The sequence below is a fragment of the Microtus pennsylvanicus genome, chromosome 1, assembly GCF_037038515.1.
Source record: "Microtus pennsylvanicus isolate mMicPen1 chromosome 1, mMicPen1.hap1, whole genome shotgun sequence".
Classification (NCBI taxonomy): domain Eukaryota; kingdom Metazoa; phylum Chordata; class Mammalia; order Rodentia; family Cricetidae; genus Microtus; species Microtus pennsylvanicus.
Window position 1 is genome coordinate 144,057,453 of NC_134579.1, and position 12,434 is coordinate 144,069,886.

Genomic DNA, 12,434 nt, shown 5'->3' on the forward strand with positions numbered 1-12,434 from the left:
GGCCAGGCAAGGCTCCCAGACCCCAAGGTTTTGGATTAAACCATCTTGTATCTGCTCAAGGGGAGAGAGAAGAAAGTCCTGCGTCTTTCTCCAGCCTTTTTGCTACTTCCAAGCCTCAGAGACAACGTATTTGCGTCTGCAACACCCACATCGCTTCCGTCTTCGCCTCTTTATGCCGCGCGGCCCCACAGAGCCACACAGCTCCTGCAGTTCCCCCCACACACACCGCTCAGTGGCTCGCCCCGGTTTGACGCATTGCAGGGAAGGCCGGACCAATCGGCGTTGCGTTCTCATTTCCGCCACGAGGCGGGTCCAATAGCTGCGTGGCTCACAGAGGGACGCGTCACTCTCCGCCACCCGGTGCCCCTCCGCCAAAGAGGAAAGCTGAGCGGATAGAAGAGGCTGAGAGCGCGGAGACCGAAAGTAGTCCTCGTGGCGGGGAGCGCGCGTGCGCGTGCCCGGCGGCTAATTCCCGGGGCGAAGAGCGCGGTCCTGGCGCGGAGGGATCCCGAGAAAGCCGCAGTGCAGCGGGAGCGCGCGGGCCGGGTGGGGCGGGGCCGGGCGAGGCGGGGCGCGCGAGGCTGCCGTTGAGGGACCGTTGGGGCGGGCGGCGGCGGCGGCGGCGCGCGCTGCGGGCAAAGAGTGTGGAGGCGCGGACGCGCGGCGGAGCTCGAGCTGCTGCAGCTGCTGCCGCCGCCAGAGTAACCTCGATCCCCGAGCTCCGGACACCCGGTGCCTCGCCATGGTGAGTGAGGCGGCCGATGTCGGGAGGGGACCCCCCGAGATGACGAGCGAACCTTGGGGGACAGAGACCGGGCCCCTCGGGATCTCCCAGGCGGCCCTTGGGACTTCTAGAAGCTACTTTATCACCAGGTTGAATTGGTGGGACCCCCAAACAGATAATCTGAGACTTCAAATAGGGGAACACTGGACACCCTCCCCCCCGCGCGCGCAAGGAGCATTCGGATCTATCACGGGACGATTGATCTCAGAATCACATCCTTACCCCCCCGAGCAAGGGAGGAGAAAATAGAAAACGCCGGCGTTGAAGGCGTTAGTTTCTGGAAGAATGCAGGAGGCTGTTCCTGGAGGGGTGGCCGTGGGTAGCTGAGCCTGAGTGGGAGAGGGGGCCGATCGGCTCCTCAGGGGTATTCTGCATAGGAGAGAATAGATGGAGATGGGATCCGGGGTCACTTCTGCCTACTAGACCCCGGTGGGGGAGGGGTCTCTCCAAGGACAAGCATTGCCGAGGAGGAGGGTCAGGTGCAGGCTGAGGTAAGGAGGAGCCGAGGTGGGTGGCTGCAGAGGCTAGAAGATGCTCTTGGAGCTTGCGGGGACCCACATGGGGACTGAGGAGGATTGGGGTCTTAGAGATGTTTTAAAGGAGTAGGAATGTGATCAGGGGTAGTGGGGGAACCAGGGAGCCTTGTGGAGAACTTGGTAGGGGATAGCTAGGAAGGATTCTGAGGTTAAGGTTGTTGCACTACGAAGAGGGATTGAAGGGAGGGTTGATGAGGCGTGTTTTGTTTGGGTCGGTGAAAAACGGGGTTTCCAAGGTGAGGGATGGGGGAGGACTTGCGTTTGGGTGGTGGGGTGAGATTGGGCAGGCTTCTAGAGGAATGGTGGAGGAGACAATGAATGGTAACTGAGGTAGGCCTAGGTTTAGAGGTGGCTGTCTCCAGGGAAAGGTCCCACACAAAAGCTGATGTTGGTAGTGGGCTCCTGCAGAGGATCTGAAGGAATGGCTGCGCGCCCCCCTTTCCCTGGGAAGAATGGGGCTAGGCCAGGCTGAAGGCACCATGGCAGCAGGAGCGGGTGGGCGGAGTTGTTCGGATCCCTATTGCGCACTGAAACTGCGTGAAATGAGAGTGGGGTCAAAGTTTGGGGTGCACCAGATAAGCTATCTTGCTTAAGCCAGGAAGCCTGGCCCCCTCGTTGTCCCCTGTAAGCCAGGAGAACTGCCTTTTTCCTCCAGCTCCATGCACCTGCTTCTCCTCACTGTGCCAAATGACAGTGCAATACAGTACAGTGTGGTGTCAGTGACAGACGCCTAGTCCCATCCCTCAGGGTGGGGGCTGCAGTGCTTCTCCAGAGAAGACCTTCAAGGGACCCTCTCATTGGCTTGAGGGCCACTTGTTCTTTAAAGGCCTCTTGCCCAGCTCCCCACAGCTAGAGCTTCTAGAGGCAAAACAGCAGACTACTTCTCTCCTGGTCCTGCCACCCACAACATCCCCAGCCCCCCCAGGCTCAGCCTGGGAACCGTGTGCACCACCCTCCCTGGCAAAGCTGGGGAGGACAGGCAGCCGCCACCATGTATCAGATCTCATACTGCTGACACAGACCTGAGGGCTCCTCTTGCCGCCACCCCATTTCCCCCCCCCCAGCAGAACCTTGCTAAAGGGGCCCTGCAGCTTGGGCAGCTGCCAGCAACCCCCATTCCCCACCTCCAAAGGAGGGTCCCAGCTTTGGCCCTGACCAGCTTTTCTCTTTCTGTTTGTAGTCAGCAGGATATTGGAGGGAAGAATCCCTGGTAACTGGCCTTGGACTTTGGCCTGAGCTCTGTGGCTCCTCCTTGGCCCCGGTGAGGGGCCCTGGTCTTGGTTTCTGAGCTCATTTAACAGGGATTTTCTGGCACCCGCTGGGGACTGGGACAAGACAGAGAAATAATCCCCTCTTCCCTCCCCACCCCAAGTTGCTTTTTCTTGTCCAGCCTCTCTCTGGAGCCTGAGATGAAGCTTTGGGAAAACGCAGGGTTATTCTTCGGTGAAAGCCAATGATCTGGGCTGGGAAGGGCCTCCAGCAATAGTCAGCCTTACTTCTTGGGCCATTCGTTTTCCAGGCCAACAGCCCTGCCGGGATATCTTGTGGCCTTTCCTTGATGGAGCAGGGGAAAGGGCTCCCGGATGTCAGGGAGAGCGTCTGACAGGCCCTCCACAGAGCCAGAGCCACGCCTATTTGCAGCAACCGTGACAGTGCCTCTGCAGCTTCCAGCTCTTTGGGGAGAAATGGCACATAGCAGCCTCCAGGGCCGGGCATCCTTGGCTCTTCGGCAACCTGCCTTGGCCTTCTTGCCCCCATTTCCCCTTTAGTGTCACCAAAAGGGCGAGAAAGCAGGGCTTCTTGCAGACAGCACTGTGTGATGGGAAGGTCCCGAGTGGGCTGTCTTTTCCCATACTAGGCCCATGGAAGAGAATGAAAAGCAGATGGGCTCCATAGCTGTCCTCCCTGCTCCTCTCTGCTTCCTCCTCCCCTCCCCCAGCACAGACTGGCCTCGGTAACCAGAAGCCCATTCTCTTCTCACTTTCTGGGAGCAGCCAGCAGCAGTGTCCTCAGGTGTCAGAACCACGGGGTGGGCCTGGGTGCCTTCTCCAGCAGCAGTGTCCTCAGGTGTCAGAACCACGGGGTGGGCCTGGGCGCCTTCTCCCACTCTTGAGCTCCGGAGGGCAGCTAGAGCAAGGGCTCCTTGGCCCAGGCCACCAGGGCAGGGTTAGGAAGCCCACCACTCTGAGTCATTTCTGATAGCCTTTGCTATCTCTACTCCCCACTCTCACCCCCACAGGCATCTCCCCACTGTCTCCATCACTTTGACTCCTCTGATACTTTATGTTTGGGGCTTGGTCGCAGGTTCTCGTCCTCCAGATTAAACAGTATCCTCCAGTGTGCATCATTATGAATATGGAGTGGGGTGGGCTAGTGTTTGCAAGACCTGCTCAAGGGGTAAGGGTGGGCAGTGTTTGTGGCTTTGCTAGAAGCTCCAGAACCTTAGTAGAATGATATGTATGCCTGCCATAGTTCATTCTGTTTCTTGGGCCTCCAAGCTCAGGCTGGGACCCTGCTGCGGCCTTCGTACTCCTTGCCCTCATGGAAAAAGGAAAGGAAGTGTCGTGGACTACAGTGGCCCAGGGATTCTCACAGCAAAAATAAAATTAGCCTTATAGTTTAGAAGTTGGGATCCAACCCCCATTCACTCCTCCCTTTAGGACCTCTGCACTGCAAACAACCAGGGCTGTAGTGAGGAAGAGCTGAGCACTTTACCTCCTCCATGCAACCCTAGATGAAGCGGGTGCTGAAGCCTGGACTGAAAAGGGTTAAAAACTGCAGTGCTGAATTGGAAAGGCTGAAGCCCAAGCAGACTTCAGTCCTTTGCCACCGTGGTTGCCTGCTGCAGTCACTTCCTGTCGCTTGCCCCTCTTACCCAAAAGTAACAGAACAGAATGGTGCCCTGTTCCTACCTGGCACGTGAGTGGCTAGAGCAGCCTCTCTCCTGACCAGGGTTCTTTCAGGCCCTGGAGCAACTTGGAGACACCAGTTAAAAGAAGTGTTGACAGTCTAGTATCTCCAGATGAGAAGCTAGCGAAGATAGCCCCAGGCAGCTTCCCTCCACCCTACCCAAGGACTGGCCTGGAGCCTTCTAGAGCACTTGATGAGGCCTCTAGGGCAGCTGCTTCTTGCCTCGGCCTCTGGGGCAGCTGCTTCTTGCCTCGGCCTCTGGGGCTCCCTAAGCACAGCCTCAGCACTGCATGCTCTGTATCCAGGTTGGCGTTGGAGCAGCCCTGCTCCCGGGCTGGGTGCTTCCTCAGCCTGCCTGTGGTTGCAGCCCACCCTAGCACCTGACTTGTGGGTCCTGACTGTCCTAGGCCCTGACTCGGACACGCGCTTCCCTCGCCCAGCAGGTGCACCTTATGAAAGTGGCCTTAGCAGAGAGGTCTGGGCAGGGGCAGGATGCCACATCCCAGGTGGGTGGCTTAGCCCTGAGACTTACTCTCCTTCCTCCTTTTCCAGGCTGACCAGCTGACTGAAGAACAGATTGCAGGTGAGTGCCACTCTGAAGCAGGATCTTAGCTAGCCCCTGATCTGATGACGTGTGTCCAGGCCTGCAGCTAGAATGCTGGTGAACGTGCAGAAAAGCTTAGCAGGCATTGCCACACCTTCCCCACAGCCCTGGGCCAGGCTACAAGGGCTGTCCGTCTCCTCCTGGGGCCTTGAAATGACGTTCTCCTGCACACCCCACCCAGCTGGCCCTCCCAGTTCGGGCCAACCAAACTGAGGAGGTGTACCCCTACCTCCCTTGCTATTGGCTGGCCACTCCCACCTCCACTGCTCACTTGCTTCCTTTTTCCTCTTCCTACCCAGCCTCTGATAGATCTTAGCTTCCCTGACCCCACCTCAAGCAGGGCGCTTCTTTCTCTCCATCACTCCTGCCTGTGTGGTACAGGCCTGTCTGATGTTCTGTTTGTTTTTTTGTCCCTGTTATTGCCTGGCACCAGGAATCAGTTCCTAGAACATAGCAATTGGTTGTATTAGCTGCTACCATATCCTCAATGCCTGGAGCATAGTGGGCACCCCATAAATTCTTCCTGCATAAACAACAGTCTCCTGCCTCACATAAGCTAAACAACCCCCCCTAGACCCCATATGGCTTTATTTTTGTGGCTCTGCCCCCAACCCAAGCCCCCAGGAAGACCAGCTACAGGACTGATGGAGCTATGGACTAGGTTTCCATGCTTCTGCCCCTCCCCCTCCACAGCCTGAGGCACTCCTGGGATATCTCCTAACCACAGGTTGCCACACAACTGACCTGAGGCCAAAGTAAGAGAAGAGAAGGTCTCTGCCCTCAGCTTTGCTGTCCATGACCTATTAGAAGAGGACCTGTTTTCTCAGAGTCACACTTTGGCCCTGAGCAGCTAGAGACCCACCAAGGAAAGCTGAAAGATTAGAATTGTTTATTGGTCATGAGCTCATGGGTCACATGACCCGCTCTCGACTGCCTGCCCCACTACCAGCATTCCCAAGGAGACTTGGACTATTTCCCCAGCCCAGAAGCTCAGGTCACAGCTGCCCAGCAGTGTGTGTCCCTTCCATCCCCAGCCCAGCCCTCCTATAACACAAACACCTCGCTTTTCAACCTGAGCCCATTAGCAAAACGTCCACCACCCCCCTCCACCACCCCCGCCCCCAGCCCACACCCTCTTGAGAACAGGCTGCCAGGCATCTGTTCTCAGAGGGTTTGGGGGTGGGGAGCTCTGGGTGCCAAAGTGGGCCCAGTGGGAGGGCAGGAGCCACATGCTTCTCTCCCTTCTCCTGATGCGGCCCCAGCTGTGGCCTTCCCACTCAGCACCACACTCCTGGTCCTCCTGACTTGGCAGGCATCCCCCTTTGCCTCCCAGCCCCTCAGCCCCACATACTGCCCATCAACCAAGCCCTGCTGCAGACTGCCCCACATGTCACCGCCCCCACAGGCTTGACGCCTCCTCTGGAAGCTGGTAGCACCCACGGCTGGGGACTGGGCTGGCAGTGCACAACAGAAGGAATTTGATGTAACATTTCCCTTTGAGGTTGACACAAAACCTCTGCAGTCTCCCCTTCTCCTCCTGCCAGTTGACCATGGCTAGTGAACTTCAGATGGAGAATTGTCTTGCCTCTTATCCGCTCCATCACTTTGGTCCAGTGCATCATTTGAGAGAGAGGCCAAAGCCAGGGACCACAAAGAAATGGAGAACTATGAGAGGACAGCTGTCAGGCCAGATCACTTGGCTTGATGGGCTGAGGAGGAAAGAGTGAAAGAAGGCAGGGGTACACTGAAGAGTGGGAGCCCTGAGCCCTGTGTCTTCCTCCTCCATCTGAAAATAGGTGACTACTGTAACCCTTGGCTGCTGGTACATTCCTTTCTTTTCCCAGAGTTCAAGGAAGCCTTCTCCCTCTTTGACAAGGATGGAGATGGCACCATTACCACCAAGGAGCTGGGGACTGTGATGAGATCGCTGGGGCAGAACCCTACTGAGGCTGAACTGCAGGACATGATCAATGAGGTGGACGCTGATGGTGAGCTCCTAAGAGTGTGCTCACCCACTCTGCTCTCTTGTGACCTCGGGGAACTGTTACCTCTCCTACAGGGCTCTGGGTAACACCTACCTCTCTGCACTTCCAGGCAATGGGACCATTGACTTCCCAGAGTTCCTGACCATGATGGCCAGAAAGATGAAGGATACAGACAGTGAGGAGGAGATCCGAGAGGCCTTCCGTGTCTTTGACAAGGTAAGCAGTCAGTCCCTATGACAGATGCCTAAACAGTAAAGCCAGAGTCTCCTCTGCACTTCCAGAACCCCTTCTCCCAGTATGTGGGGGAGGCCACTACAGCTCTCCAAGCAGGGGAAGCTGAGTGACAAGCCTTGGTCCCCAAACCCCAGGATGGGAATGGCTATATCAGTGCCGCCGAGCTGCGTCACGTCATGACGAACCTGGGGGAGAAGCTGACGGATGAGGAAGTGGACGAGATGATCCGAGAGGCTGACATTGATGGAGATGGCCAGGTCAATTATGAAGGTGAGTTGTGTTGAGCAGGTCCTCCATGCCCTGGAGCTGGGAGGCTCACAGGGGTTTAGCTTGTGGTGGACTCAACTCCACATCTCTTGACAGAGTTTGTACAGATGATGACTGCGAAGTGAAGGCCCGGGCAGCTGGCCATGCCCGTTCTCCTGATCTCTTCTCGCGCTCTCCTCTCTTCAACACTCCCCTGCGTACCCGGTTCTAGCAAACACCAATTGATCGACTGAGAATCTGATAAAGCAACAAAAGATTTGTCCCAAGCTGCATGACTGCTCTTTCCCCGTCCTCCTGACTGTCCCTCCATGCCCCTCATCGCTTCCTTTGGCCTCCCCCCTTCCGTTCCCATTTTCCAGGCCTGATGCATTCATAAGGTGAACCCCATTGCCCTGGGGAGCCTCTGCCCTCCTCCTCCAGCCCGGATGGCTCTCCTCTGTTTTTGGTTTGTTTCCTTCTGTTTGCCCTTCTTTGGGTGCTGGGGTGACCACCATTCCTGTCCCTGCCCAGTGGGGAGGGGAGCCAGGCTTTTGCCATGTGGAGGAGCATGTCCTCTGCCACTGTTGCATGCACCCCAGCCCTGTGATTCTATGTGCAAACCCAGCCGTCTGTGGGGCGGGGTGCCAAGAGGGGGTGTTCCAGGACTGAGAGTCGAGGAAGTGTGGCAGTGACAGGATGGGACCCAGGATGGGGGGTGGGGGGTGGGAGGGTTGGGAAGGGGCAGGAAGGTCTTGGAAGCTAACATGCTTTCACTACTGGAGGGGGACGGACAGAGCGGACAGCACTCGGGTCTGTTCTGAAACCATCTGGCTGGCTTTCTGAGGTCAAGCTGGGTGGGGGACTGTCATTGGCCATGATGCCGATCACACTTGCCCTCATCCCTCCAGCGATCTCACGCTGTTCTGTAAATACCTGGTGCTAACATCCCATGCCGCTCCCCCATGGCGCCCCCAGCCACCTGCCCAGCTCAGGGCTGGTTCAAGAATGATGTGGGGGATGGTCGCTGTGTAATGTGCTGGTGATCTTTTTTCTTCTTCCCCTTTATGCCCCTTAAAACTTTGATTTTTGTCCCTAACATGCCGGGCCAACTAAAGGAAGGGTGGGGAGAGGGGAGATGAGCCCCACCATGCTCACAAGAACCAACCTGCAATAAACACTTCTGTGGGCCACCGCGCAGAGCACGCAGCGGGCACCTCCTGCCCCTCTGTGGTGACTTGGCATTGCTTTCTGCCCGCCTCTGCCCTCCTCACCCTGCCTGCCCCACTCCCCGGCGGAGAGCATGATCCGCGCCCTTGCTTCTGACTCTAGCCTCTGGGACATATGTCAGTCAACATGGGCAGTTCAGTCTGGGTTCGTTTCCTTTCTCTGTTCTCATCTGGCCCCCCAGGGCAATCACGTTGCTTTTGCTGGGACCTGCCCAGCTTTGAGACTCCTTTCCACCCCTTGGCACCAGCCTTGAGGGAGGGAGGGACAGGGCATATCGGGAGACCCAGCCAAGAGCTGAGGGTAAGGGCAGGTAGGCGTGAGGCTGTGGACTTTGCGGAATGTTTCGGTTTTTGTTTTTTTGTTTTGTTTTTTTATTTTTGTTTTTGTTTTTAAACCGGGCAATATTGTGTTCAGTTCAAGCTGTGAAGAAAAATATATATCAATGTTTTCCAATAAAATACAGTGACTACCTGTCTGGACTCTTCCTTCCATCTGCCCTCAACCTTCCTCTGTGGACAGGTCACCGAGGATAAGTACTACCCTGGCCCAGAAGTCTGGATCTGTCTGGGTGAGGACTTCAGCGAGAGGCCCACCATCAGGAGAGCTCCCAGAGGCACCTGACCCAACATGAAGAAAGGGTACTACAGGCAAAGGGAAGTAGGGAAGCCTTGTGACTGGGGAACAGAGGGTGACAGGTTCTTCATGGGTGAGTCTCCCTGGTGGCCTCCCAACTATGACACCAGTTAATCACTGGCAGCATATGTAATAGCAGGAGTGCCCCAGAGGATCTTGAGCAGTTGTGGCTCACCCCTAGGGCCATGTTCAGGGCCAGCCTGGACTTCAGAGAGACCCAGTCTCATTTGAAAAAACAAAAACTCCAATCAGTTGCAAGGCACAGCTGCTCACTGACTTCCTGCACTTTGTGAGGCTGTGGAGAGAGGCCTCCAGTTCTCTGGAGCTGCAGCAGAGGGATGTGGTAGGTAGGGTGTGCATAAAGAGCTCCCAGCTGCAGGCCCCTCTCGCCTCCCGATTTCAAGGGGGCCAGAGAGGTGGCTCAGCAGCTAAGAGCCTGACAGCCACATAAGCCCATTGCTGTAGGGCACGTCTGTAGTCCCAACACTCCTATGGTGAGATCAGAGAGTCTGCTGAGAGACAGGTGGAGAAGAACCTGCTGGCCACACCTGTACTCCTACAAGGATAGATGGGGCCACATCGTACTGAGTGGAGCAGTGGCTTTTCCCCTGGGCCTCAGTTTACTAAAATGGAAAGTAATTCCTGAACCACTAGAAATAAGCTCCAGGTTGTGCCACCATGTGTCCATATCCTCACCTGCTTCAGCTTAGGAGCTGGAGACTTGGTTTGTTTTTTCCCTGACAGGAAGCCTGAGCAGGTAAAGCCTGCCACTTGGAAGTGACAGTAGAATCACACTTTCCTCTTCTCACTGGGCTTCCAGATGCCGAGCGTTTGACCACAGCATACCCCCAGTCCACCCCCACCACAATGAATCCTTACCAATGTTTGGGAAAACTTACTACTTGAAGACAGGTCACATTATTAAATAGCCATCACACTGCCCCCTCTTATCTTTTACAAAACAAAGACACCCCACACAGAGCTTCTAACAGTCCCAGGGTGAACAGTGAGGCCAGGCAGCTAGCTACAACTCCAGGCCAAGGAAGCACTTAAGGGGAGCAGTCGTGTCCAGATCAGGCTCCCAGATCTAGGTCCCTGGCCTGAGACGGGGGAGCCAAGGAGGTGCCAGGCAGAGTCCCCTCAGAGTCCAAGCAGCCACCTCTGTCATTCTCAATATGATCAGCAGGTGGAGCCATGAGGCCAGAGGCCTGCTGCTCAGGCCCTTGGGACTGGTACTTATTAGTGTTGCGTTCTTTAACAGTTTTTTACAACTTAGCTCGATTAGCAACCTAGGAAGCCGTCAGCCACCACTGTCTGCAGTTCAGTGCAATTGGAAGATGGGTGGTATGACTGGCCTTGGAGCTGAAGCACATGCTCGCCTTGGCTAGGCTCACCCTCTGGCCTCGCTGGTTTCCTTCTCAGCAAACTGGCCCTGCACCTCAGCATGGCTCCTGCTGTTCCTGATGCGGGTCTGTTCTCTCTGCAATAGAGCCACAACTAGAAGATGCTAATGAGCCAGTGGCCGCTGCCTCCACAGCCTCCATCCATCCATCATGCTCCTAGAAAGTGGTAACTTCTGTGTACACGACCTTAGTCAGCTCCCCCATAGGTTCTGGGTCACTGTGGAGTTACTCCCATCAGGTCACAGCCCTGTCTGTAGTCTGTCCTTTTCTGTGCTGGGCATGGAACCCATGGTCACGAGCATGGGAAGCAAGCCATCTCCCTCTGAGTCACGTTTCCAGACCTTAGTGGTGTGCTGCTTTTTTAAAAAGTCATTTCTGTATTTGTTTGTTTTATTGAGACAGGGTTTCTCTGTATATCCCTGACTATCCTGGAACTTGCTCTGTAGACCGGGATGGCCTCAAACTCAGAGAGCTACCTGCCTCTGCCTCCCAAGCTCTGGGATTAAAGGCAGGTGCCACCACCACCCAGCTACTTTTTATTTTCTTTGGTTTGGTTTGAGAGCGGGTCTCATGTAGCCCAGGCTGGTCTAGAACTCACTATGCAACTGAAGATGACCTTAAACTCCTGATGCTCCTGCCTCTACCTTGAGTGCTGGCATTACAAACCTGTACCACCACACCCAGCTTCAAAAGGTGCTGGAGATGGAGGCTTTGAGTATTTGAGTATGCTAAGTCAGCAGCTCTATCAGCTGAGCCACATCCTCAGACTGCCTTTGATTTTCTTGAGACAAGATCTTGCTGAGTAACTTAGGCTAGCCTCCAGCTTCAGGCAATTCTGCCTCAGCCTTCCAAGTGCAGAAATGAAAGGTATTTGTCATACGCCCAGCTTGTACGGGTTGTCAGTTCAGTGCTAGGAAGAAAAGAAAGAGGGCTGGCAAGATGGTTCAGCAGATAAAGGTGCTTGCCACCAAGCCTGAAACCTAAGTTCAATTCCTGGAACCGACATAGTAGAGAGAGAATTGGTTCCTGAAAGTTGTTTTCTGACCACTGTATGCTCACTGTGGCATATGTACACACACACACACACACACACACACACGCATGCAAAGTAAGTCTAAAAGACTTGTAAAGAAATGACTAGAGAAGTCTTATCATTAATAAAGTCAAAGACATAGAATTGAAAGGGGTTAATTGGGAGAAGCGGGTCCAAAGAGTGGGAGAGGGTGAGAGAGGGTTCTGGGGTGAATTGACTGCGCTACTTTGTACATGTTATAAAATGGTGACAGACCCACCCCCAACAGGTGCCTGGGACTTTTTTCCCCACTATCCATGTCCGATGTCCTATCTGTCCACAGCACAACTTGTGATTTCATGTGTAAGATGCTTCCTCTAGCACATATTGATGTGATTATTCAGTCGTTGCCCCTCTGGACTGTGAGCAAAGTTAGGGCCAAGGCTCTGTTCTTTTTGCTCCATCAGACACTGAGTAGCCTCTGGCTCACAGTGGACCCAAGGGAAAGTATGACGAATTAGTAACACATGAGAGGCCCAAGAAACCGGTGAGGCATTGGATCTCAAAGTCAGAACTTACAACAAAACAGAAACACTCCCTGCTACTCGGCTGGATTGCTTCCTAAATCCTTAGCCCAGTGCAGACACCACCTCCAAGAAGCCCTCACTGCTGTCCTGTGCCCTTCCCGAGCCCTGACCACATGAACACAGGGCTGTGAGCCCCAGAAGAGCAGAATCAGGGTTGTGTCTGCCACTGGCGTGTCCCCAGCGTCACAACGGACGGGTCAAGATGGGTGAGAGGGTAGACGCAGGTATATCCTGGCAGGCTGCCATCGTGGCACTGAAAGGGGTCAGAAAGCG

The 12,434-nt window shown here is 55.2% G+C and overlaps 1 protein-coding gene across 1 annotated transcript; it reads left to right on the forward strand.

The window, feature by feature from the left end:
* Positions 1–542: 542 nt before the first annotated feature.
* Positions 543–8,997, forward strand: Calm3 (calmodulin 3). The gene is made up of 6 exons (XM_075990633.1): positions 543–745; positions 4,783–4,813; positions 6,679–6,822; positions 6,929–7,035; positions 7,188–7,323; positions 7,417–8,997. The coding sequence occupies exons 1-6, from the start codon at positions 743–745 to the stop codon at positions 7,443–7,445; spliced, it is 450 nt and encodes a 149-aa protein (XP_075846748.1). The 5' UTR covers positions 543–742; the 3' UTR covers positions 7,446–8,997.
* Positions 8,998–12,434: the final 3,437 nt, after the last annotated feature.